We start from the raw sequence: 27,956 nt of genomic DNA on the forward strand, positions 1-27,956 counted from the left end.
GTATTGCTGTTGCTCCTCCTAAGCTGGTCCCTGCTTCAGACCTTGTGGAGGACACTTTTCTCTCAGCTCACTACTTTGGTGCCTTCCATGCCCTTCAGCTGCCCAAAGATGTTTGTGTCTTTGAGTCGAAGCATTGGGCACTTAGCCAAATACGTGTGAACATTTGAGCCTTTGATGGTGATATGTGGCCAAGAACTGTTCTTTCTTCCTTCTTCTCTCCTCCTGCTTTTCCTTAAGGATAGTGTGTCCATTAATTGGGTCAAAAAGAATATGATCCTTAACTGTCCCTTTCCTAAGTTGTCACTGTGATTTCCAAGTGATTTCAGGCAGGGGACTCAAACTGTTGTTCCTTTTTCTTTCTTCATAAAATGAAATAGATGACATCTCTGTTTTATACCAGGAAGACTCAGAAGCATTGCATTCTGGGAAGAGAGTGCCTGGGTACCTTTCAGTGGAGGCTGAAGTTATGGTGTGGTTTTAGAAAAAAGTCTTCTTTATGCTTGCTGTTTTGAAATGATAGGGGCTGAGAGGTTCTCTGATTGTGTAGTTATACATTGCTTGATTTTCTAAGGACAAGTTTGATAGAATTATTCCTTTGGAGAACTGAAATCTATGAGATTCTGAGCAGTGTAACCAAGAGGGTGTACAAAGATCAGGCTGTTCTCCTTTTCCTGGAAGGGTGGGGCTGCTTGGCAAGTGTGGCCTTATAGGTGTGCTTAGTGTGTGACGTCAGTGATGGGGCTGCTGGCCAGGATTTCTAACACTCTGGTTACAGGTAGCAAATGCTAAATTAGGGTTCTGCACCTGTAGCACACAGCTGTGTTTGGCAGGAAGTGAAGAAACGCGAATGTGAGAAAGTCCCTGCCAACCTTAGGAGAAAGTAGATCATGTTTATAATGCCTTTTATTTATGTAGCATTTTTCCTTCAAGGAGAGAATGGCTTTATTAAGATGTTACTTAAATATTCTTTAAGGATATCCCTTTTATCCCCTTATGTAGTGTTAATAAATAGCGTTTTGCTGTTGCTTAAGGGCCAAATGGCTTTTTTTTTCCTGAAACAGCTTGAGAAACCCAAGTTTTCTGGACATCAAAACCTATTTTATGTACTTAATGCCACTAAACTGCACACTTAAAAATGGTTAAGAGAGTAAATTTCTTGTTATGTGTATTGTACCATAATTTTAAAAGTCTGTTTTAAATTACCAGAATTCAGTTTTAAAGAAATTATTAAATAGAAGTTATCTCTTGGTAGTTTTAATTTTCTTCTCTGGCTTTTTTACATTTCTAAGTTGTTGTTGCTTGTTTTTTTTTTTTTTGAATGATAAATAGGCATTGCGTTTATAATCAGATAAAAACAATTTTTTTTTTGACACAGTTCTACAAACACTAACAATACTCCCTACCCCCTCACACTTCTGTAGCAGCCCATTGGTTTAGCTTCATGCCTGCATTTAAGCCACATATTTTTATTTTTAAATTCAAAAATATTATTCTCTAATGACCCTTACCTTAGAGAGTCAGAAGTGAAGGGAGTGAGTTTGAGTCAATGGAGCAATCTGCACACACTATACATCTACTTTATTCTCGAAAGCAGTAATTTTTGACAGCTTGCCATACAGCTCTCTACATCTGAAACAAATAAAACGGGGCAATAGTATAGTTTACACATTTGAGAAATTTTGTTTAGAGATACAAAGGAAAGGAAAGGTTTTTTATTCTCAAGGATTTTATATTTTAAAAACTAACTGGCAGGATATATTAACTTGCTTAGACCAAAAGAGAGTTAAAACAAGGAAATCTTTGGAAGGACGTCGGGGGAGGGATGAGAAGTAAACTCACAACCTTCCACCTTCACGTTTCATTGCCTTCCCCTCCTCCTCAGAGTTGGGTCTTCATGCCTGTCTGGGCATCTGGGGCCTGGTGGGCTCTGAGCAATAGACACTCCCTCAGCCTGGGGCGTGGGACAGGGCGGACTAGCTTCAGCCCAAGCGAAGTGGGTAGATGACCCAAAGGGAGTGACCAGAGGGGTACTGCTCAGGGCTTCCCGGCACTTGGCATCCTATTCCCATTTCTGCGCAGTCACATTTTACCCATCCTTCAGGACCTGGCTCAAATGGTCCTCCATGAGGCTATTTCTAAATCTTCTACTCCAGTGTAGATGCTCTCTGCCTTCCCTGAATTCTCCAAGCACAACTTTTCCCAGACCATTTTGCAGAGCTGCAAATAGGTGTTCAATAAAAGTAGTGCTGGTCAGTAAGTCTGGGAGCCCCTGCATGCCAGAGCGGCCTCTTAAAGAGTCCCAGGTGTTCATTAGCATATTAAAGGTTCTGAGAAACCTGCTTAATCCAATGTTAAAAAAAAAAACCTTTTGATTACAGAACCTTTCTCTCCCAGGAACAATGACTGACATTTTGAGGAAGGTCCAAGCTGTCCATAATGGGTGCTTAATAAACATTTGTTCAATGAATAACTGGTCTTATAACCACATAATATAATATCTGCCATTTTGCCATTAGAAATTATTCCCAGGACCTGTGCAGAAAGCACCAGATTTCTGGGAGATATAGTTATAATCAAAGAGAAAGGGAAGGATGAAGAATGCAGAAAAAAGACTTTTGCTGAAACAAACCAAACATTTTACATTTTGCCCAGGGCAGGGCATACACTGAAACCCGTGGACAGATACTGGAGTCGTGAAAGGTTATAATTATTTTGGGCCCTTTTTCCCTAGCAAGTAGAGTGTGTTTAAGTTAAATGCCAAGAACTGAAAGGAAGAGAAATCCTAAATGTAAACACTCCTTTTCTGTTACCTGGACATCATCTTTTATTCCTCCTCTACTCTTTGCGTTCTCACAGAAATATGCTGTTGGAATACCAATGACCTTCCCTTTTGCACAGAGCCCCCAGTTTTTTCTTCAGTGAAGGGAGAGACAGGGGAAGGGAGAAGTTTTAAAATACCTAGGTGTCAATAAACTGATTTCTCCTTCTTTGGAGTAAAAAGTATCAGGGACATGGAGAAAGAATTGTGTGTATATGTGAGTATATCTGCAGTGAACAGCAATTTCATTTTTAGGTGAACCCACAGACTTTTGATTGGGACTTTAAATATTTGTGAGTACAGTGAGAATTGTATTTCTCTTCTGTGAAAAATGGAGCATTTTAAAAAGAGGGAAAGAAAATTCACTTTCCTTTGACGATGGAAATTTGGCCTAAGAAAATGCAGTTAAAATTTGAGATTTAAGAAAGGCAGAGAAGGTTGTTTTTTTTTTTTAAACCCAACCCCAACTAATTACAGGCTCTGTAAGGACAAGATATCCTTGGTTTGATGGGAGAGAGGAAGATAGTGTATACATTTCCCAAGATTCCTTAATTTTATATTGAGTTCTTTTCCATATGATATATATCTATACCAGAGGAAAGCCCAGGGCTCTGTCTAGCTTCTGATGAGAGATAGGGGGAAATCTAGAAAACTGAGAAGCATTATGTTCATGCTACCCTGTATTCCTGAATAAAAGGGCAGCAGGCCATACCATTCATCCTCAAAGAGGCCTCCATTGTCAGATCTGAGAGCTTTATGGCCTCACTCCTGACTTTATTTTAGAATTTCAGTGAGAACCTGGGGGACACAATTATTCCAGAGCTAAGATTTCCTTCCTCCCACTTAACGTTCTCTTCTGAGTCTTTCTTATTAACTATTGATTAGAACAATTATTGATAATCTTTTTAGTTCTTAGCGTTCCTAGGGATTAGAAATTCCAATTGGAGCCGTCAGCAAAGAGAAGGAGGTGAAAAAGAAATTAAGTACAAGAAAGTAGTAGAAAAGAAAAGTTACAAAGAGAAAAATAGGAGAGAAAGAAAATGAAAAAGAAGTTGAGGATGCGAGTTGAATCTACCAGTTATTTCTTGATCTCATACCTGCATGAGAACTGAGAACTGTGAGGATATATCTGAAGTGGAAGAACTCCCTGACCCCACCACCAGGAGGGGGATATACAGTTACATGCCAGACTGAGGAGCTTGAGGAGTCGTTGATGGTCTTCGGGTAAGTGAATGGCATAATAAATATTAGGCACTGATTGATGTCAGAGGTTGTTGGGCAAAATGGATTGGAAGAGGGGCAAGACTTATTGAGATGGGAGGTCATGAAAGCCTGAACTAGAGCAGTGGTGTTGGTTAGTAAAGAGGAAGAGATGGCTGTGAAGACAAGAATTGCTAAAATAGGGGTGACAGTCATTGGATGTGTATGATAACCATACATTGGGATTTTTACATAGCATGTACTTCAGATACTCTGTTCCTCAAACTGTAGTAATTTTGGGGAAATCCCAATATTTGAATATTCAAACTGTTTTTCTTTAATTGCTTTATTTCTGTGGTGGCACTTTTCTTTTTTCTTATTTTTGTAGATCATGTTCTAATTTTGGTTCTGTAAGTAAAGACTTCAGTACCTTAATGGACTGAAGTACACATAGAGGCAGAGGTGTCTCTAAATATCTGTGTCTTAGTAACTGAGAGAGCTGTGGTGCCACTGAGGAAGACAGGGAAGTTGAGAAAGGGAGTTGGTTTGAGTGAGGGAGGGGCATGGTTTGGAAGAGGGAGTTCAGGTTTAGACATAAGTATTTAGGTTGAGGAGACAGTTGGCCAGATGAGTGTCTCTTATTGGCTGTAGCCTGGAATGGGTGGTAGAAACAGGGACTGGAACCCGAGATTTGAGAACCAACTGTGTGGAGTTGTTGGTTAAAATCATGGAATGCAGTCTGTTCATCAAGGAATAGTCAACAGATGGAAGGAAAAGGAATATTTAAAGAGAGATGGAATCGTAGTATGAGAAAACGAGAACGTGTAAGTCAGGGAAGTTCAAGGAGGAAAGAGTTTGAAGAAAAAGTTTAATATTGCCAGATGCTGCAAAGATGGCAAAGTGAACTGGATTTGGCAAAGAGTTAGGAAATCTTCAAGAGTAATATGCAACACAAAGGAAAGGTTATGGAGCAAAGACAAAACTGCAGCTTAAGAACGGTTCGTGGTGAAGTTGAAACTATTAAGCTTAAGAAGAAGAATAATCCAGGATATGTTTTGTATAAAATTAGTGCTTCACACAGACCGCTGGGACAGTATATTTATTTGAAAGCCTTTGTCTATCTACGTAAGCCTTTGCAGCATAGCTCTAGTAAACTGAAATGCCTCTGATCTAATGTTCAACTGAGTTATTGAGCTCACTGCTCTACAATTCTTTCAACTCCTTATCCCATTTAGTAGCGTTTCTTGTACATCAAAATATTGACTAAAATAATCAATTGGTAGTTTTTTAAACTCTGAAAATTATAGCCCACAGAGAAATGCAACAGTTTTACTATTAAAAATCTGATTCTCTTTGCCTTTTAGCTTCCACTGGTCTTGTCAGACTGCTTTTCTTCTGCTCTCATTTGATGGTATCTTCCGGTATGTTTCGGGAGAAGAAAAAACAAGCCTTCCTTTGTCTTACTTGTGCACAGTTCTAACTTCTGTTGCCCTGTCTCTTTTGGTGAGCTGCCAGAAGTCTTGCCTTGATATTTAGAGTTTGGTCAAAAGTGATAGATATATTGGTGTTTAACAACCTTAGTGGCAAAGTTGAACAGCAGCTGAAAAGAAATGTACCATAGTATAAACTGAGTACCATAATTACGGTCGATGGTAGCACTGAGTCTAAAATTATGTTCTCTGAGTCCAAGATTCTAAACCAATCTTTAATAGGTCTGATTTCAGACAAATTGCTCAATTTCCATTGGTCTAAATTTATTCTTTTAAATTATAAGAATTTCTTAAAAATGGAACTATCTAATGTACACTGAGATATGTGGTTTAGTGACATTACACAGAGTCATTTAATATAGCATAAGAAACTGAGTCATAAGACCCACTTGGTGGAGGTAGACTACAGACTTAAGTTTTCATTTGGATTCCAGCATTGTTGAAGAATTTTGGGAGGGTACAAAATGAATTATGTATTCAACGTGCCTTTTTTTTTGTTGTTGTTGTGGTACGCAGGCCTCTCACTGTTGTGGCCTCTCCCGTTGCGGAGCACAGGCTCAGTGTCCATGGCTCACGGGCCTAGCTGCTCCACAGCATGTGGGATCTTCCCGGACCGGGGCACGAACCCGTGTCCCCTGCATCGGCAGGCGGACTCTCAACCACTGCACCACCAGGGAAGCCCCCAATGTGCCTTCTTTTAATGGTTACAATATTGTTATTTATGGAGCCTTTACTAGGTGTCTGGTACTGCGCAAAATATATTACCTATGTAATTTTATTTAATTCCCTTGATAGCTTTAGGAGTAAAGAGGCAAAGGTGGAATTAGAACTGCGGTCTTCTGGCTGCAAAGCCTGTATTCATCCCATAGTCTCTGGGATTTTTTTCTTTTGACATCTTTCTTGAAGTATAATTGCTTTACATTGTTGTGTTAGTTTCTGCTGTATAACAAAGTAAATCAGTCATACGTATACACATATCCCCATATCCCCTCCCTCTTGCGTCTCCCTCCCTCCCATCCTCCCTATCCCACCCCTCTAGGTGGTCACAAAGCACCAAGCTGATCTCCCTGTGCTGTGCGGCTGCTTCCCACTAGCTATCTGTTTTACATTTGGTAGTGTATATATGTCCATGCCACTCTCTCACTTCGTCCCAGCTTACCCTTCCCCCTCCCTGTGTCCTCAAGTCCATCCTCTACATCTGCGTCTTTATTCCTGTCCTGCCCCTAGGTTCTTCAGAACCATTTTTTTTTTTTTAGGTTCCATATATGTGTGTCAGCATACAGTATTTGTTTTTCTCTTTCTGACTTACTTCACTCTGTATGACAGTCTCTAGGTCCATCCACCTCACTACAAATAATTCAATTTCGTTTCTTTTTATGACTGAGTAATATTCCATTGTATATATGTGCCACATCTTCTTTATCCATTCATCTGTCGATGGACACGTAGGTTGCTTCCACGTCCTGGCTATTGTAAATAGTGCTGCAATGAACATTGTGGTATATGACTCTTTTTGAACTATGCTTTTCTCCGGGTATATGCCTCATAGTGGGATTGCTGGGTCATATGGTAGTACTAATTTTAGTTTTTTAAGGAACCTCCATACTGTTCTCCATAGTGGCTGTATCAATTTACATTCCCACCAACAGTGCAAGAGGGTTCCCTTTTCTCCACACCCTCTCCAGCATTTATTGTTTGTAGATTTTTTCATCATGGCCATTCTGACTGGTGTGAGGTGATACCTCATGGTAGTTTTGATTTACATTTCTCTAACGATAGTGATGTTGAGCATCCTTTCATGTGTTTGTTGGCAATCTTATATTTTCTTAGGAGAAATGTCTGTTTAGGTCTTCTGCACATTTTTGGATTGGGTTGTTTGTTTTTTATGATAATGAGCTGCATGAGCTGCTTGTATATTTTGGAGATTAATCCTTTGTCAGTTGCTTTGTTTGCAAATATTTTCTCCGATTCTGAGGGTTGTCTTTTGGTCTTGTTTATGTTTTCCTTTGCTGTGCAAAAGCTTTGAAGTTTCATTAGGTCGCATTTGTTTATTTTTATTTCCTTTTCTCTAGGAGGTGGGTCAGAAAGGATCTTGCTGTGATTTATTTCATAGAGTGTTCCGCCTGTGTTTTCCTCTAAGAGTTTGATAGTTTCTGGCCTTACATTTAGGTCTTTAATCCATTTTGAGCTTATTTTTGTGTATGGTGTTAGGGAGTGTTCTAATTTCATTCTTTTACATGTAGCTGTCCAGTTTTCCCAGCACAACTTATTGAAGAGGCTGTCATTTCTCCATGGTATATTCTTGCCTTCTTTATCAAAGATAAGGTGACCATATGTGTGTGGGTTTATCTCTGGGCTTTCTATCCTGTTCCATTGGTCTATATTTCTGTTTTTGTGCCAGTACCATACTGTCTTGATTACTGTAGCTTTGTAGTATAGTCTGAAGTCAGGGAGCCTGATTCTTCCAGCTCCGTTTTTCTTTCTCAAGATTGCTTTGGCTATTCGGGGTCTTTTGTGTTTCCATACAAATTGTGAAATTTTTTGTTCTAGTTCTGTGACAAATGCCATTGGTAGTTTGATAGGGATAGCATTGAATCTGTAGATTGCTTTGGGTAGTATAGTCATTTTCACAATGTTGATTCTTCCAATCCAAGAACATGGTATATCTCTCCATCTGTTTGTATCATCTTTAATTTCTTTCACCAGTGTTGTATAGTTTTCTGCATACAGGTCCTGGTCTCCTTTGGTAGGTTTACTCCTAGGTTTTTTTTATTCTTTTTGTTGCAATGGTAAATGGGAGTGTTTCCTTAATTTCTCTTTCAGATTTTTCATCATTAGTGTTTAGGAATGAAAGAGATTCTGTGCATTAATTTTGTATCCTGCTACTTTACCAAATTCATTGATTAGCTTTAGTAGTTTTCTGGTAGCATCTTTAGGATTCCCTATGTGTAGTAGTATTGTCATCTGCAAACAGTGGCAGTTTTACTTCTTTTCTTATTTGTATTCCTTTTATTTCTTTTTTATCTCTGATTGCCGTGGCTAAAACTTCCAAAACTATGTTGAATAGTAGTGGTGAGAGTGGGCAGCCTTGTCTTGTTCCTCATCTTAGTGGAAACGGTTTCAGTTTTTCTCCATTGAGAATGATATTGGCTGTGGGTTTGTCATATATGGCCTTTAAATGTTGAGGTAAGTTCCCTCTATGCCTACTTTCTGGAGAGTTTTTGTCATAAATTGGTGTTGAATTTCGTTGAAAGCTTTTTCTGCATCTATTGAGATTATCATATGGTTTTTATACTTCAGTTTGTTAATATGGTGTATCACATTGATTGATTTGCGTATATTGAAGAATCCTTGCATACCTGGGATAAACCCCACTTGATCATGGTGTATGATCCTTTTAATGTGCTGTTGGATTCTGTTTGCTAGTAGTTTGTTGAGGATTTTCGCATCTAGGTTCATCAGTGATATTGACCTGTAGTTTTCTTTTTTTGTGACTTTTTTGTCTGGTTTTGGTATCAGGGTGATGGTGGCCTTGTAGAATGAGTTTGGGAGTGTTCCTCCCTCTGCTATATTTAGGAAGAGTTTGAGAAGGATAGGTGTTTGCTCTTCTCTAAATGTTTGATACAATTCACCTGTGAAGCCACCTGGTGGCGATTTTTAATCACAGTTTCAATTTCAGTGCTTGTGATTGGTCTGTTTATGTTTTCTGTTTCTTCCTGGTTCAGTCTTGGAGGGTTATGCTTTTCTAGGAATGTGTCCATTTCTTCCAGGTTGTCCATTTTATTGGCATGTAGTTGCTTGTAGTAATCTCTCATGATCCTTTGTATTTCTGCAGTGACAGTTGTTACTTTTCCTTTTTCATTTCTAATTCTGTGGATTTGAGACTTCTCCCTCTTTTTCTTGATGAGTCTGGCTAATGGTTTATCAATTTTGTTTATCTTCTCAAAGAACCAGCTTTTAGTTTTATTGATCTTTTCAGTTGTTTCCTTCTTTTCTTTTTCATTTATTTCTGATCTGATCTTTATGATTTCTTTCCTTCTGCTTACTTGGGGTTTTTTTTGTTCTTCTTTCTCTAATTGCTTTAGGTGTAAGGTTAGGTTGTTTATTTGAGATTCTTCTTGTTTCTTGAGGTAGGATTGCATTGCTATAAACTTCCCTCTTAGAACTGCTTTTGCTGCATCCCATAGGTCTTTGGGCTGTCATGTTTTCATTGTCATTTGTTTCTAGATATTTTTTGATTTTCTCTTTGATTTTTTTCAGTGATCTCTTGGTTATTTAATAGCATATTGTTTAGCCTCCATGTGTTTGTATTTTTTACAGTTTTTTTCTTGTAATTGATATCTAGTCTCATAGCGTTGTGGTTGGAAAAGATATTTGATACGATTTCAACTGTCTTTAATTTACCAAGACTTGATTTGTGACCCAAGATATGATCTGTCCTGGAGAATATTCCATGAGCACTTGAGAAGAAAGTGTATTCTGTTGTTTTTGGTTGGAATGTCCTATAAATATCAATTAAGTCCATCTTGTTTAATGTGTCATTTATAGCTTTTGTTTCCTTATTTATTTTCATTTTGGTTGATCTGTCCATTGATGCAAGTGGGGTGTTAAAGTTCTGGGCTTTTTTTAAAAAAAAAATAACATTTGAAAAAGGTTCATAATATTGTGTGTATATGTTTATTTTTGTACTTTTTGGTAACAGTATTAATTATAAGCCCTCTAACATTAAGGAGAAATCACCCAGCATAATTGTCATTCTTTTGAAATCTTTTAGCTTCTCTTTCTAAAAGCTGGCTTTTTTTAAATGAGATATTCTTTGTATAAAGAAATTAGTGTTTTTTAATTGGAAATATGAAGTCATCTCAGGATTCTGGTTCTAAAGAAAGGACTCAAGAGCTCATTTGAATAAACCAAAATATTTATCTTTTTTCATTTTTGCTTCTTTAGTTATTGCCATTCTTTACAGGACACCTGCCATGATTATAGTCCTCAAAGGAAAAAATTCCTAAGGATATTTTATATGCATTAGAATATATATATATATATATATTTAATTTATATATATGTGTTTATATATAACAAGAGTGTTTCTAGGTACCAAAAAAATTGGTTTTTGCATTTTCTTTCTAATGTAACACCATTATCTTTAGATTCTTTAAAAGTCTCTGTCTTTTAAAAAAATTGCCTATTGATTCTCTATAATTAAACTTTCTTCCAGACTTTATTGAGCATCATGATAGTAATTATTCATGAGCGGTATAGATTGGAAAACGTATTTCAATTTGAAATATTGTATAATTGACTTAGAAAATTGCGTTAGTTTCAGGTGCCTAACATAGTGATTAGATATTTTTGTGCATTATAAAATGATCACTATGATAAGTCTAGTTACTATCTGTCACCATGCAAAATTATCACAGTATTAGTGACTGTATTCCCTCTGCTGTACCTTACATCCCCGTGACATTTATTTTATAACTGGAAGCTTGTATCTTTTAATTTCCCTCACCTATTTCACTTATCCCCCCCACCCACTCTCCTCTGGTAACCACCAGTTTGTTCACTGTGTCTATGAGTCTATTTCTGTTTTGTTTTTTAGATTCCACATATAAGTATTTGTCATTATCTGACTTATTTCACTTGGCATAATACCCTCTAGGTCTATCCATGTTGTCACAAATGGCAAGATTTTATTCTTTTCTTTTTTGGCTGAGTAATAGTCCATTTTGTGTGTGTGTGTGTGTGTGTGTGTGTGTGTGTGTGTGTGTATACCATATCCTGTTTATCCATTCATCTGTGGATGAGCACTTAGGTTGCTTCCATATCTTGGCTGTTGTAAATAATGCTGCGTTGAACATAAGGGTGCATATATCTTTTTGAATTAGTGTTTTAATTTTTTTGGAAGAATACCCAGAAGTGGAATTGCTGGATCGTATGGTAGTTCTATGTTTAAGTTTTGAGGAACCTCCGTACTGTTTTCTGTAGTGGCTACACCAATTTACATTCCCACCAACAGTGCACAAAGGTTCCCCTTTCTCCACATCCTTGCCAACACTTGTTATTTGTTGTTGTTTTGACGATAGTCATTCTGATAGGTATGAGGTGATATCTCATTGTGGCTTTGGTTTGTATTTTCTGATGATTAATGATGTTGAGCATCTTTTCACGTGCCTGTTGGCCACCTGTATGTCTTCTTTGGAAAAATGTCTACTTCGGTTCTCTGTCCATTTTTTAGTTGGGTTGTTTGTTTTTTTGCTGTTGAGTTGTATGAGTTCTTTGTATATTTTGAATATTAAGATATTTGCAGATATCTTCTCCCATTCAGTAGGTGGCCTTTTTGTTTTGTTGATAGTTGCCTTTGCTGTGCAAAAGCTTTAGTTCGATGTAGTCCCATTTGTTTATTTTTGCTTCTCTTTCCCTTGCCTGAGAAGGTGTATCCAAAAATATGTGGCTAAGACTGATGTCAAGGAGCATACTGCCTATGTTTTCTTCTAGGGGTTTCATGGTTTCAGGTCTTACATTTAAGTCTTTAAAGCATTTTGAGTTTATTTTTGTATATGGTATGAAAGTAGTTCAGTTTGATTCTTTTGCTTGTAGCTGTCCGCCAAATGGCATTTTTAATGGTTTAACCTAAAATGCTGGTGACAATAGCAGCTCACTTGTACTGATTATTTGCACTATATGCCTGGATTGCCCTAAGTGCTTTCATGCATTACTGCATCCTCTAACCCAGTGAAACAAGTATTATTTTTCCCCATTTCCCAGACAGAGGAACAGGTTAGAGAAGTTAAGTAACCTTTTCAAAGTCACTTAAAGCAGCACTCTTAGCTAATGTTTAACTCCCTCATTATTTTGGCTGGCAGTGCTGACTGAGTCAATAGAATTTGACAGGATGAGACGGAAGATGAGAATATCTGACTGTTAAAACAGCTTTGAGGGCTTCCTTGGTGGCGCAGTGGTTGAGAGTCCGCCTGCCAATGCGGGGGACACGGGTTCGTGCCCCAGTCCGGGAGGATCCCACATGCCGCAGAGTGGCTGGGCCTGTGAGCCATGGCCGCTGAGCCTGCGCGTCCGGAGCCTGTGCTCCGCAACGGGAGAGGCCACAACAGTGAGAGGCCCGCGTACCGGAAACAAAAAAACAGCTTTGACACTTTTGAGCCAGTATCATTTTTGACGCTTTTTGAGCCATTGGTGCTGTGCAATAATTTTATCATTCGTTGGACGAGAAATGCACAAAGGCTCCTAGCTTCTTTTTCGCTCTCGTTGATATTTGTGAACCCTTAACACTCATACCCAGTAACTGCTATAAAACAGGGCAGGATGCATCCAGCTTCTGCCGTATGAGCAGGGTTTATTATTACTTCTCATTCTGGTTGCCTTTGCCAACCTTTGAATATTCTAGGTGAGAGCTTGCCTTTCTGCTTAGACTTTTTTTTTTTTTGACTTTTTTTTAAAGATTAATTTTATTTAATTTTGGCTGTGTTGGGTCTTCGTTGCTGCATGCAGGCTTTCGCTAGTTGCGGTGAGTGGGGGGCTACTCTTCGTTGCAGTGTGCGAGCTTCTCCTTGCAGTGGCTTCTCTTGTTGCGGAGCACGGGCTCTAGGCATGCGGGCTTCAGTAGTTGTGCCATGTGGGCTCTAGAGCACAGGCTCAGTAGTTGTGGTGCATGGGCTTAATTGCTCTGGGGCATGTGGGATCTTCCCGGACCAGGCATCGAACCCGTGTCCGCTGCACTGGCAGGCGGACTCTCAATCACTGTGCCACCAGGGAAGTTCCTCTGCTTAGACTTCTGAAACCCAGCTGCTCCTAACTGCCTAGCTGATCTGCATGGATCTGATCACTTTCTGCCTAGTCTTGTGGGATTTGCTAGACCCTGTTCTGCAAGAGGATGCTTAGTCTTGGCCCTCCTGGTTAGCCTGGCTACCCATGCCTTGACTTGACTGTCAGGATTCGTTGTTTTCAGACATGGTCTCACCATAGTAAAAGTGTTAGTCTTGCTTCTGAGATGAGTCTTACGATGGACATAGGAGTGCACTGGCATGTAGCTGTTTTAACTTTAATTGTTGAAAGAGTTATGATGAACTGCAGCTTGGGCTTTAATGTAGGTTTTGATCCATGGCTCAGAACATGGTTTGGGCCTTTGTTAGACCCTGGCTTAGTGATGCTATATGTTTTAATTTTTTCTTTATGACGCTTTTTAATATCATTAGAGGCCATTAGGACAATTGGTAAGTCAAGTATAGTAAATGAAATAAAATGTTTTGTGTAACTAATGACTATGGAAATGTGTTAATAGGAACAACAAAAAAGTCACACTGGAGAACCTTTGGCAGTTTTACATATTAATTGCTAAAAATATATCGGCACGTTTTCTGTGATTATACTTACCAGGTATAGATGAATTCCCTCCCTGATAGAATCATTTTTCAAGTCTATTTAGATTTATTCTGTCTTTTTGTCTCTTAAAGTTAATTTTTTAAGATAATGTGATCTTGGAGCAAGGAGTGAAGGAAATTGTGGAAATGTCATCTCCTGATACTACTCAGCCTAGTTTTTCTTATTGGAAAGTACGATCTTTAAAAGAAAATGTATATTTATAACACTCACTGAAACAAATTTTTGGATAGTGGCAATTTTTGGATAGTGGCAACAATCCTTGGGTTGAAAACAGCAATGCAAAATTTGACTTAATTTTATCACTCTCAGGAATTTTCATTAGATTCTTTGTACAGAATTATCAGCTATAAATAGAGATCAGCTAATTTGATGAAGAGGCTCTAGGTCTACAGATAATTGAACAAATATATCATGGTTTAAAAAAACTCGCATGAGATGATAGTAATAGTGAATAGGGCAGAGGAGAGAAAAGAAGGGGGAAAGAAAAGGAAAAGAAAATACAAAGGAACAATGATGGATTTGTGTGCAACAAAATGCGGTTCCAATACTGACCTACTTAACACGCTTTCTCACCAGGAGGCCATTGTTCTTTCTCAGACTCTTTGCTTGGCTGCTTTCCTTCCCCATTTAGAACGGCGGACAGCCCCCCTCCCTCCCGCTCTGGTCCTTTGACCAGAGACTAATGTGGCTAGGTTGTTGAGGAGGTAATGGAATTTTGCATCTGCAAATGTATGTGGTCAGCCTCTGCAAGGGCTGGCTTCCAGCAGAATCCTCTTTTCCACTGAGATTCTTTTTCACAGGCTGATTTTTTTTTTCTTTTGAAAATCTTAATGTTTAAAGAGACTTTGTTAGTTGTAACAGGAATATTTCTTCTTGTTACACTCTTCCTTTTCCCCTGTTTTAGGAGTATGCGTGCCTTCATATACAGAATGCCTACTGGGGAAGAGTTTTGGTATAAGCTGTGTGTGTGTGTGTGTGTGTGTGTGTGTTAAATTCCAAGGGTAGGAGTGGCAGATTTGGGGAAAATATCTGCATACTGTAGTATCCAGAAAGACTTCTACTTTTAAAGAAGACACTTGGATAGGTAGCACAGAAAGTATAAATGTGGCCAAATCACAGTGGCTGACAAAGGGCTGGCTTTTAGACTGTGTTTTCAGACAGGCTTCTGCACCTTATCCAATTGACTAATGACTTAATGTGATTAATTAAGTGTAGATTAGTGTGTGTAGAAACCATGTGGGTTAGTAGGTTAGTACTTCTTGATGCTATGTAAGGATGATACTTAAGTATCTACAAATAGCAGGTAATAAGATTCTTTGAACTATGAATAGCAGATATTAAATTACTTTACCTATACATGTACATATTCCGTGTCTTGCTTGACCATAATTGCCAAACTCTAAATCTTGACACATGATGTAGGTAGGGATATGTTTACAGGGACAGTGTGACAAAGTATTTAGAATTGGGACTATCCCACAGAATTCACACATTCAGTGGGTACTTACTGAATGCCTCCTGTATGCCAGGCACTATTATGAATGAGAAGGATGCAGTGGTGATAAAATAAAACAAAATCTGTTATCTTCTAAAGGGCAAAATAGACAATAAATAGATAAATAAGTTAAAAAAAAAAGGTAGGATAAGTTGGATAGTGATGGGTACTAGGGAGAAAACTAAGCATATAGAAAGGGGCCAGCAAATGTTGCTGGGGGTGTGTAGGAATTGTAATTTTTGGTAGGGAGTGAGCCATATTCATACCTGGGACACGTGGTACCATCTCTGTGCTCTGCCCACCCATAGCTCTTGAGTCTCCTGCAGTATTTCCGTAGATTCCATAACCTGCTCTGACCTCAAGAAAAGAAAACCTTTCATAATACAGAGTTAGGTAGAACCACTAAAAGCTAAACCAAAGCACAACCCCAAACACCTTTTATTTATAGCCAAGTTGGCTAAAACAACTAAGTAATAAGTAGATACCCTGGGAGCGTTGTGTAATTAAAAAAAAAATAAAAAAAGCTCTTAATTCAAGCATTTGAGTCTGAATCTTTGTACCTTCAATAGCATTGCCATTCTTACCTTAATAAAGGAAACCAGTGATTAGAAGGAAGCGCTAATTCTAGGGCAGGGATATCACACAGTGAGAACATGGTACATGTTGTCATTTACTGGCCCGAGGAAGAGCGAGTAGTAGAAGACTCTGCTCTCCTCAGTCTTCCAGAAGACTCTGCACTTGCTGCCTACCTCTACATATCTTTTTTTTTCCTACCAGTTAAGTGTTGCTGTTGTTTTTAAACTTGGAATGCTCTCCTTTCTTGTTTTTATCAAAACACCCATCTCTTGGAGGATAGGGACCCAGCTCTATTTATTTATGTATTTATTGGCCGCACCCCGCAGCCTGTGGAATCTTAGTTCCCTGACCAGGGATTGAACCTGCTCCTCCTGCATTAGGAGCGTGGAGTCTTACCCACTGGACCACCAGGGAAGTCCCGGGACCCAGCTCTTTATCTCTGTGTCCTTGACAGCTTCTGTGGTATCTGGCATCAGTAAGTGGTCAATAAATGTGTACTACATGAATGAGTGAATGGGATGAGAGAGGGGAGGACACCTGGCATATTTACCCACCTCACTTTCCAGTCCACAAATAGCTGGTAGAAGTGGCATTTCCAGGTTTTGTCCCACCTTTGACTTGTCTTAGACTCTCCTTCCTTTCACATTCCTCTAATTAAAACAAGGCAAAATAAATAAATAAATAAAAAACAACCACCAAAAAAACCCCAAGCAAACAAAACAAAAAAAATAAAACAAGGCAAAGCTATGGTTAAGGAGGCTGCCAGGCAACTAACTCAACTACCAGAGAGGGAGTCTCCTTTGCTTTCATGTTTCTGAAGTGGACGTCAAATACAGTTTACTCTTTTCCATCTACCTTTAAAAAAGCGCTTATTTTTCCCTTACTGGGTGCTTTCTGTTCCCTTCTTGCCTCACTAACTCCCTTCGCATCCTGCAGGTAGACAGATTGGAGCAGGATTGCATTTGTAGCCTGTCAGCTCTACTCGTCAGCTGGCAGAGAGATGGTTGAGCTTTAAGAGGGGTTTGGGAGGCAGAGTTTTTACGGGAGCAGTAGCTTTGGTTTATCAGGGGGTGGGAGGTACAGAATGAATATACAGATATTTTCCAATTCATTAATGAGAGCAGAAATCTCAAGCTTTGGGTCCATCACCTGCACACTTTTTCTGGCCTGTTCTTTAAACACATTAGGGTGTCCTTTACCCATGTTGCACCTCGGGCCTGCAAAGGTGCAGCCTGACAGCTGCTTCTCAGCCCTGGGAAACTCAAGTGGATTGACCTGTCACATAAACAGGACTGAAATCCTTTGGGCAGTTGAGAAAACAGGAAGGAATTTCAAAAGCCTGGCGTGATGAATCTTGGCTTTGTGCACTTAGCTTCCTCTCTGTTAGGCGTTTCTCTGGGTACAGTGGTTTTTAGTTTACTTTAAAATGAAACTGAAGATTTTCTTCTGTTACCATCATTCTCATCCTTGTTATCCTTTTGGTCATTGTCATAAAAGCTGCTATTTATTGAATGTCAACTTTGAGACAGCTGTGGTCCTTATGATGTACATGGATTAGGTCATTTAATCCTTCTATAACCTTCCCAAGGAAGGGTTGACCCTGAGCTTTAAATCACAATCTGGTACTAGATCAGAAAGAAAACCCATATAGGAACTTATCTGGTGGCGCAGTGGTTAAGAATCCACCTGCCAATGCAGGGGACACGGGTTTGATCCCTGGTCTGAGAAGATCCCACATGCCTGTGCAGCAACTAAGTCCGTGTGCCACACCTACTGAGCCTGCGCTCTAGAGTCTGTGTGCTGCAACTACTGAGCCCGTGTGCTACAACTACTGAAGCCCGCGCGCCTAGAGCCTGTGCTCCGCAACAAGAGAAGCCACCGCAACGAGAAGCCCATGCATCGCAACGAAGAGTAGCCCCTGCTCGCCACAACTAGAGAAAGCCTGCCCGCAGCAACAAAGACCCAATGCAGCCAAAAAAAAAGAAAGAAAGAAAGAAAGAAAAACCATATAAATTTTCCTGTGGAGGCATGAGTTTGAGGTAGGGTAAAGCCACGAATGGAGGTAATTTATAAACTTTTTCCTGGGGGTGAGAGGATTTTATAGTAATCCCATGCCACCCTGAAAGTTTAGTTTTTCATTTTCTAAATGGATTAGAGGAGTTTGGATTTATATAGAAGAGAAATAAGTCAAATCATACTTATACTTTGTTGCTCTGGAAATTAGACTCTAAGGTCTTTGCATTTATCGATGAATATTTTGACCTCAAGATCCATGTGAGATTGAAAGGTCAGATTCTATCCTCAATATACAGTTACACATTCTACAGTGGGGAAAATTAAGACCTAAAAACTATACTCCAGATTTTTTTCTGATGCGTCTTGATGTTGTATTTTCTCACGCAATTTCAAAACGAGTTTAAGTAGTTTAAAAATAGCCTTAAGTTTTCTACTTGTAAGCATGCCTAAGGTTACAGCAGTAGCAGACCTAAGAGTATTTAAGAACTATTTAAGGAAGCTTTCTAATTGCCCACTTTGGCACAGATGACAAATCAGTAAAACATTTTGCAAATTCCTGTTCCATGCCAGGAACTGTGTTAGGTGTTGGGGATGGAATTTAGTCGAACAGTATCAGCTATAGCCTGCACCTACCTTGGACAGCACCCAAGAGGGTTTAATATTAGATGCATAGGAACGCACTTGTTTAAACATGATTCATGTGTTGCCAGGGAGAATCTGGGTTTTTCGTTAGTGGCCACATGATTTAAAATCAACCTGTGTATGGTCTGAATTAACTTTTTAATAAAAATCAGTGGTGAGTTGGGGGCAAGGGAGTATTAGGTGTGGTTCAAATATGAGTTGATGGCAGTAGAGGCTTTGTTTATATATATTTTCTTTTTGCCAGCAATCCTTTGTGATACCCCAGTATCGTGATCTAATTTGAGTGGAATTAAGCTTAAAGAGCTCAAAATTATGTAATAAGATGTTTTGTTTAAAATACTATTTCAAGTTAATCTAACCAAGCTAGGATGACCCCTGCTACACAAAGCTGGGTACAGAAAGGATGTGGGCCAGGTGGCTAAGGCCCTCTGCATTGCTTAGTTCATGGGAACTGTTTTGTTTTTTTCCACCAATAATCTGTTATGCCGCCTTCTAGGGTCAGACAGGCTGTTTGTGAGAAGCTTAGAATCTGTGAAGCAGTGAGCAGAGGTATAAGAAATCTAGATTTGAGTCCCAGCTCCCTCTTCTTTGCCACCTATGTTATCTTAACAAAGCTTAAGCTGTCTGAGGTTTGGTTTTCTTATCAGTACAATGGATATTGTAGTAGTACTTAAATCTGTAGGTTGTTGTGAAGATGAAATCCGAAGCACCTAGCGCAGTGCCTGACATGTTCCAAGCCAGTGTTGGTAGTCTCCCCTTAGCTCCTAGTGATCCCTGGCTGGGAAATGATGACCAGGGCTGGGAAGTCTATGATCAAGGTGTCATTGCCAGCAGATTTTGTGTCAGATGAGGGCTTTCTTCCTGATTTGCAGTTGGCCACCTTCTTGCTGTGTCCTTATTTGGTAGTGAGAGAGAGAAAGCTCCAGTCTCCTCCTCTTCCTCTTATAATGGCACTAATCCCATCATAGGGGCTCCACCTCCTGACTTCATCTCTAAAACTATCTCCCAAAGGCTTCACCTCCAAATATCATCACATTGGAGGTTAGGGCTTCAGCACTGGAATTTTGGGGAGACACAAACATTCCCTCCATAGCACTTAAGGTCACATGATTCACCCATGACAGGGCCAGCACTGGAAGTTTAGTGTCATTGTTGCATATAGGTGTCCCTGTAGCATCTGCCTTGTACATGACTAGTAGACTAGCTTAGTGGAGGTTGGACACGTTCTGTGCTTTCTGAATGGACTCCTCTAGTCAGCCCAGCTTTAGTCAGTGAAGCACTCTTGGTTATTACCATGTACATTCCAAGCATTTCTAAGGTCCTTAGAGTGGTTGGTTTCTTTTTGACCTCTCTGTGGATTTTTACCAGTCTCATTTGATAAGGATTATGGAAACCCCAAATAATGTTCTCTAAATGCAAATTGGTATTCCACTGCTCTTCTTAAGGAGATATCAGCTTCACTGGAGGAAAAAGACACAAATGCTCATTTTATCTTAAGAAACAGAGTTCTCTTGCCCTATAATTTAAGGCAGTATTTTCTACATTTAATTATTTGAGTCCCATCTTGACATTTTTTACTTTCTGATCTCCACTCCTACTGTTATTTTCTTAATATTTTTCATTAAATTGACTTTATTTTACTTAAATACACTAAAAATTTTAATAACTATTCACAGATTGATTTCATTATATTGTTCATTATATTTGTTCAAATTGTTCATTGCATATTTGTTTCATTATATTGTTTCCAATTCACTTTAAAGTAATTAACTATATAAAAAAAGACCCTTATGTCATCTAAAAACATCTCGTGTGTATGTGCTGTGCTTTGGAAAACCTTATGTAAGACCATCTGGGTCTGTTGGTTGAATGGCAGAAGAGAGGAATAAAAAAAGTTAAATAAAAATGATATTGTTATAAGTGTATAAATTATATAGGTGATAAATAAGAACAGAAACATGAGTTTATAAAAGACAAACAAATGAGTTTCCTTGACTTCAAGTCCCTGTTACTGTCAAGGTAAAATTGTGCATGTAAAGAAGGAAGTCTAACAAAATGACATTTCATTTGGGCCTTAAATGCTTGCCCTCTTTATTTATTTATTTATTTTTAAATGACTCTTGCTTCACTGAATAGCACTGGGGTCACAGACCATGTGGATGTAAATGCTATGCTGTACGTCTTGTCAAGAAGGCCAGTCTTTTTGCCAGGGAAAGGAATTCTTGTCTTTGTTGCAGGAAACAGAGTCAGAAGCAAATGAGGTCAGATTCAGATTGCCAAGCCAAGGGCAGGATCCTTGGAGGCCAGAAACAGATTGTAGAGCTTGGTTAGAAGGGAGGAAGAGAGTAGGGCTGGCTTCATGAGCACGTGACTTGTGTGGTTGCCCGGGTCAACCTGTACTTGGTTTAATGCTCAGCTGTCACTATCTTGAAATTTTTAACAATTTGTGAAAAAGGGCCCTGAATTTTCCTTTTGCACTGGGCTCTGCAAATATAGCTAGTTCTTGGGGTAGAGTAGGGAGATATTTACAGAAAGCTTCATAACTTAGGTTCATTGGGTAGAAATGGAAGAGAGACAACTAGAAATGAGTTGAAAAAAGGAGGTTTCGGGTACTACGTGGTAGGTCCCTTCTGATTGACCTTAGCTCATAGGTTAAAGGATCCAACACTGGATTCTAGGATTTGTTTTGCCTTAAACTCCTAGGCAGACTGGTTGCCTTTCTGCCTTCCTGCCTTTCTTTCATGGTTATAGAGTAACAGAGGGAATGGCAAATTATATAAGGAAAACTTGAGCAATGCAGTGAACTCACCCATAATAACTTGGAAACATTGTGCAGTAAGATTGGGCTCTGTGAATTAAATTGTGACATCAGCCCATGCTGGATCAAGCAGGGGCTGGCAAGTGTAGATAGCCACCAAGAGTGACTGTGAGGCAACAGGGAGTGGTGGGCAGTCAGGGTGAGCACCAGAGGACGCATGACCCATGTAAAGGAAAAGCTGTGTTCTGCTTCAGCTTGTTGTATTTAGCTACATCCTTGTCCGACTTGGCTAAACTCTCCAGGTTTTTTAGGAGGAGAGTTGAAGTCAGAAGCCAGAAGTCTTGATTTTTTTTTGACTGTGACATTTTCCAATTAAAGAAAAATACCATGTGGACTAAAACATGTCACATTCATTTCAATCCTTAAATAGACATTAAAAAAAAACCCTTGGAATTCCCCGGTGGCTCAGTGGTTAAGAATCCGCCTGCCAATGCAGGGGACACAGGTTCGAGCCCTGGTCCGGGAAGATCCCACATGCCGCAGAGCAACTAAGCCTGTGAGCCACAACTACTGAGCCCGTGTGCCACAACTTCCGAAGCCTGTGCGCCTAGAGCCCGTGCTGCACAACAAGAGAAGCCACCTCAATAAGATGTCCATGCACCACAACGAAGAGTAGCACCCGCTCGCCGCAACTAGAGAAAGCCCGCGCAGCCAAAAAAAAAAAAAAAAAAACTCCCAAAACCTTGTTTTCTAAAGGTAAACATGGGAAGTAACCAAATTACTGTGTTAGGGGAGGCAGCCATAGTAATGGACTTAACTTTAATATCTTTGATGAGGCCATCCCTAGTAAGGAGATGGAGTTAGGGCAAGAGTTGCCAATGGATGTTGAGGATTATGATACAGAAGGAGTTCCAGATTTTCTATATTGGAGGGGCTTTGGGGTTAAAAGGGGGCTTGGTTTTAGGAGACCTATTTTGGAGCTGTGTTTGCATAGTAAACTCACTGTTTTTACTCAAATTGTATGGCATAGATCATAAAAATTAATTCAGCTTTCTAATGTTTTTCCCTACGCTTTAGAGAAGATTGAAAAGGCAGCAATTGCCCGTCTGCAGGAGTGGACAGAAGAGTTTTAGGGCTGCTAGAGATTAAGGAGGAGTAAAAGCTTCTTACCCCCAGACCAATCTTTTGCTCATTGCTGTTATGGTTTATTGTTAAAACAAGACATTGTGAGAGGGACACATCAGGCTCGCTTTCTTAGTCTGATGCCATTAAAAATGCAGTTCATCTAACCACTTTTTTCCCCTGTTTGTGTGCTCACCATTTTTTTATGACTTGGCTTCCCAAGTGGATCTAGCTGAGGGAGGGGATGGGTGGGTTCTGCAGGTCAGAATGTAGGTGTTTCTGTGAGTACTTATTGTTAATTTAATAAATTGACATTCTTGTTTTGTACTTAGCCTGTGGTTACCGTGGATCTGCCAGTGAAGTCTGGAATCTCTGGTGTGCTAATGCATTCAGTTTTGCATTTGCACGGACTCTATACTATGGCAAATTTGCCAAAGTAATGAATGTCACTTTGGGAGGTGCCTTGGTACGCCTTTCCCTAAGTGACGCCAAAAATATAACTTGGGACTTGAGGACATGGGGAGGGGGAAGGGGAAGCTGGATTAAGTGAGAGAGTGGCATGGACTTATATACACTGCCAAATGTAAAATAGATAGCTAGTGGGAAGCAGTTGTATCGCACGGGGAGGTCATCTCAGTGCTTAGTGACCACCTAGAGGGCTGGGATAGGGAGGGTGGGAGGGAGACGCAAGAGGGAGGGGATATGGGGATATATGTATATGTATAGCTGATTCACTTTGTTATACAGCAGAAACTAACACAACATTGTAAAGCAATTATACTCCAATAAAGATGTTAAAATATATATGTATAACGTGAATGTATGCATCTTTCCTATTTGAATTTCTTTAGTAGTAGGGATGAGACATATAGTGCATAATACCCATGGGGTGAAGAGGGATAGCCCCAGAGAAATATTAGTAGGATTTCAGATAAGCTGGGGAAATGCTGGCTTAAGTGAAGGTAGATTGTTTTCTTTTAAGAGGATTTTTCCCAGAACATTTCATCTTCTTTGTTTAAAAAATTATTTATTTATTTATTATTGAAGTTTAGTTGGTTTACAATGTTTTGTTAGTTTCAGCTGCACAGCAAAGTAATTCAGAGAGATACATATATTTATTTATTCTTTTTCAGATTCTTCTCCCTTATAGGTTATTACAAAATATGGAGTAGAGTTCACTGTGCTATACAGTAGGTCCTTGTTGGTTATCTATTTTATATACAGTAGTGTGTATATGCTAATCCCACACTCCTAATTTACCCCCACCCCCCGGCCTTTGGTAACTATAAGTTTGCTTTCTATGACTGTGGGTCTCTTTCTATTTTGTAAATAAATTCATTTGTATCTTTTTTTTTCTTTTTCTGGTATGCGGGCCTCTCACTGTTGTGGCCTCTCCTGTTGCGGAGCACAGGCTCCAGACGCACAGGCTCAGCGGCTATGGCTCACGGGCCCAGCCGCTCCACTGCATGTGGGACCTTCCCGGACTGGGGCACGAACCCGTGTCCCCTGCATCGGCAGGCGGACTCTCAACCACTGCGCCACCAGGGAAGACCTGTATCATTTTATTTTAGATTCCACATACCATCTTCCTACGAGTGGTCTCCGGTAGGAACATCAACTTCATTTGCTAATGGTACCTTTAACATGTTTCCTTTGGCAGCGCCTTTGGAAAACACCATGAAATATTTGCAAAACATGGTCTTAAGAATGCAGTGATATTGAGGTATTTCTGGAATCCTCTTGGGGGGAAAATGTGTGTCTACTCATCCTGGGGACTTTTTGTTGAATCACAGTTTGCAACGGGTTCCATAAGGTCTGAGTGTTCTGGAATCCACAGGAAGGCCTAGTGTGACCATTTGCTTACTAGGTCTTTGAACCTGGAATTATCCCAGTGTGGACCCTGGGCAGAAATGGAATTTGGCAGTCTGGTCTTGGGAGTTTGGATCTACATTTGTGGGTCAGCGTGGAATTCCCAGAGTCCAAGACTTCCTTTATCTGTATATTTCTTCTCCTGATAGCATACTTCTTAAAAGGGAGCTTGGGAGGTTGCTTATTAAGGCCTATCCCAGAACTCAGCCGTATTCTCACAGGGAGGACTCAGTGAACACGGTGGTTTAACTATTGAGATTATTTTCAAAGGATCAGAGATAATATTATAGAGAACTGTGGTTTTATAGACACTCATGTCATTTTCTTTGATTCTAGAATAAGGAAAATGAATGCAGAACTCTATTTCCATATATGAAATGGTGACTGCAGGTACAACTCAATTGTATATTCTCAGTTTGTAATGACAACATTGGGAGGAAAATTGATTAGTATTTTTAAAACAGCAGGAAAATTATTTCCTGCCCAAACATTGATTAATCTTTGAATAGGCTTTCTTGTAATCCTTTTCTTCCATAGACTGCAGGGTGCAGCACAGTCATATTTTATGTGGAGTCAAGCAGAGAAACCTACTTGCGATTAAACTTATTGCTGTTTTTTTCAGCAGGTGCAAATAGCTTTGTCTTCAGTAGTTACCCTTTCCTGGCTTGATAATACACTAGGACTTCTTTAGTTTTAATTTGATTAAAGAAACTATTGTCTTATATTATGAAATGTGGAAACAATGAAATATTGAAATTTTCTGATGATATATATTCCCCTCTTTGGCTTTCAAATAGCAGTTTGCTTAGCATCCTTGCGTGAATGCTTTAAAATCCTGTTAGCTGGAGCTCGTGTAACATTAATTTGTTCCTGGTTAGAGGTAATATAAAATATAGTGATAAAGAAGACTAAAGTTCTTTCCCTCAGGGAACTTAAGATCTATTTGAGGAATTAAGACATAGAAATAAGATAAAGAAATATTAGTATGAGAGAGTTTATGATGAGTCCCAAACGAGTGGATTAGAATATTGCATAACTGGCATAGGATTTCAGAGGGAGAGAGACTTTTTATGCATCCTGGGGTGACTGGGGATGACTCATGCAGGAGCTGGACCTTGTGCTGGTCCCTGAAGATGGGAAGGATTCAGCCAGGCGAAGTGTAGGAGGGATGCTGGTGGCATTACCAAAGGCGGCTGGGCTGGAACGTGCCTGCCTTTTCAACAGTGAGTAGACCTGTGTGGCTCTAATAAGGGACTCATGAAGGAGAATAATGGGAAATAAACCTGCAAAGGTAGGTTGAATTCAGGTCAGAAAGGGTTTGGATGCCAGACAAAGGAATTTGGACTTTATTCAGTAGAAAATGTATAAATAGTGAAGGTCGTTGGACAAGAATAAGTAGAAAATGCAAGAAATGGCTTTGTAGTTAGAGCAGCGACAGCACACAGCTAGGAACTGAGGTGCCTTATGATGAAGACAGTGGTGAAAATTTGAGCAAGCTCTGGCTTTGCTGCTGATGGGGATGTAGGTTGGGTTGGCTGCTTAATTGTCATTCTTCTCTCTATTTTTCCTGTTCTCATTTAAGGCTTGTATAAAACCCTTTTTGCAGGCTTAAAATACATTAATTCAAATTTGACCTTCCTTACTGTATGATAGTTTGAATGCCCAGAGCTATTTTCAGTTGTTCCAGATTGTCATGAGTTTGATGTCCAGGTGCCAACTGGAAGGGCCAGACCTGGCCTGTGGAGGATTGTTTTTAAAATCTGATTCTAAATTAAGCACTTTGGGACATAAAAATGAGATGTGGCCTAGTTATAACTCGCCGTTTAACTAAAAGTATATGTTTTTTTCCTTCTCTGCTTAAATATTTGTCTGGCTCTTTCAGACTCAAAAGGCATATAACTCAGAACCAAGAATATTTAGATTCCTCTGCACTCCATTTTCTTTTCCTAGAGTGGTCTTTGACTTCCACTATACTTAAAAAGTTATACTTATGAAAAGAATTTCTCCAAATATTAGGTAACAATTCTTTAAAAAAATTTTATTCCTGGCCCTCCTATTTCATATCTCACAAATTATAGAAATGGAATTTCTTTTGAAGTGTGAGGCATTGTTGGAAGATAGACTTTTAAACATCTAAAATTAAGTTCTAAAGGACAGTGTCAATATTAGCAGGAGGAGTTGTGGTGTGGGTATAAGTAGATCATAGTGCAAGCTTTGGAGCCAGAAAAATCTGGTTTCTAATCCTCCCTCTGCCACTCACTGCCTGGGTGACCTGAGCGTATTACTACTACGACATATCGTTTTTTGAGTTCCATGGGTAGAACTTAAAGCAGGTTCTTTTCTCTCTATATAAGTGGAATTTATTCCGAGAATCACAGTGGCAGAGTATGGATAAAAACACAAACAGACTTTTGTGTGTGTGTGTGTGTGTGTGTGTGGTACGCGGGCCTCTCACTGCTGTGGCCTCTCCCGCTGCGGAGCACAGGCTCCGGACGCGCAGGCTCAGCGTCCATGGCTCACGGGCCCAGCCGCTCCGCGGCATGGTGGATCTTCCCGGACCGGGGCACGAACCCGTGTTCCCCGCATCGGCAGGCGGACTCTCAACCACTGTGCCACCAGGGAAGCCCCAAACAGACTTCTAAGGGCGTCTCAGCCTAGAATCCTTCTGAGACCTGTTGGGATACAGACTAGAGGAGGTGGAGAGAGCCTCTGGGTAAAAAGGGGGGTTAAGGGTTATGTCTCTTCAGATTCCAAGCCCTTGTTGTCTCTGAGCCTCAGCTTCTTCATCTTTAAAATGGAGAATAATACTTACCTTATAGGGTTATTATGGAGATAAAAATAGATAATTTCGTACAATGCTACGTCTATTCAGGGCACTGGGTAAAATAGTAGCTGTTGTTATAGTGGTTGGTGGGATTTGGGTGGGTTTAATTTAATTTTTGATTTTTTAGCTGTGTCACTCTTTTTCCTGTATTTTATTTCCTTTCCTACTACCCTATAGGATGTGGATGTGTTCAGAGCCTAGGATCTGGAGCTAGAAGAGAGAAAAAACAGACAAAAAGCCTTAGGGATCAGAGTTGTCTTTTAAGGGAGATGCCAGGAAACTACCACATAATGCACTTCCATCCCATTGGCCAGAACTTCGTCCCATGGTCATGCCTGGCTGAAGCGGAGTCTGGGAAATGTAGTCTCCTCCCTGCGTAGCCATTACCATGGAAGAGGGAAGATCAGGTTTTGATGGATAGCCAACAGCCTCTGCCAGGGCATTCAATATGCTTCTGTGTCTTACTTAGGCCGGTGTCCCCATGGAAACAGAACCAATTGTGATATTTTTCTCATGGACGTATAATCATCTTAAATATTCTATAAATGTGTTTTCATTTCACTGCTATTCTTATGTAGAATATTTTACCCTTAGTTTTTAATCTATAAAGCATTTTGACATTGCAATTAAAGAGATTAAGATTTTGTTCGTAATCATTCAATCTAATATTACCATTCTTTTTTTTTTTTTTCCGGTACGCGGGCCTCTCACTGCTGTGGCCTCTCCTGTTGCGGCCTCTCCTGTTGCGG

The 27,956-nt window shown here is 39.7% G+C and overlaps 1 protein-coding gene across 7 annotated transcripts in view; it reads left to right on the top strand.

Moving 5' to 3' along the window:
• Positions 1-27,956, top strand: part of PPM1L (protein phosphatase, Mg2+/Mn2+ dependent 1L) — a 335,379-nt gene that overhangs the window by 56,942 nt on the left and 250,481 nt on the right. The window contains exon 1 of one of the 7 annotated variants that reach the window (XM_067737901.1): positions 24,332-24,471. The exons of 3 other annotated variants lie outside the window; for them this stretch is intronic. Coding sequence is in view for 2 of the 4 variants with exons in the window: in XM_067737897.1 (XP_067593998.1) it covers positions 24,425-24,471 (47 nt within the window). In the remaining 2 variants the exon portion in view is untranslated. Of the gene's footprint in view, positions 1-24,331; positions 24,472-25,471; positions 25,675-27,956 lie in introns of those variants that run through there. 3 more of the 7 variants (XM_067737897.1, XM_067737903.1, XM_067737900.1) reach the window with 3 other exon arrangements.

The sequence above is a fragment of the Pseudorca crassidens genome, chromosome 5 (assembly GCF_039906515.1).
Source record: "Pseudorca crassidens isolate mPseCra1 chromosome 5, mPseCra1.hap1, whole genome shotgun sequence".
Lineage (NCBI taxonomy): Eukaryota > Metazoa > Chordata > Mammalia > Artiodactyla > Delphinidae > Pseudorca > Pseudorca crassidens.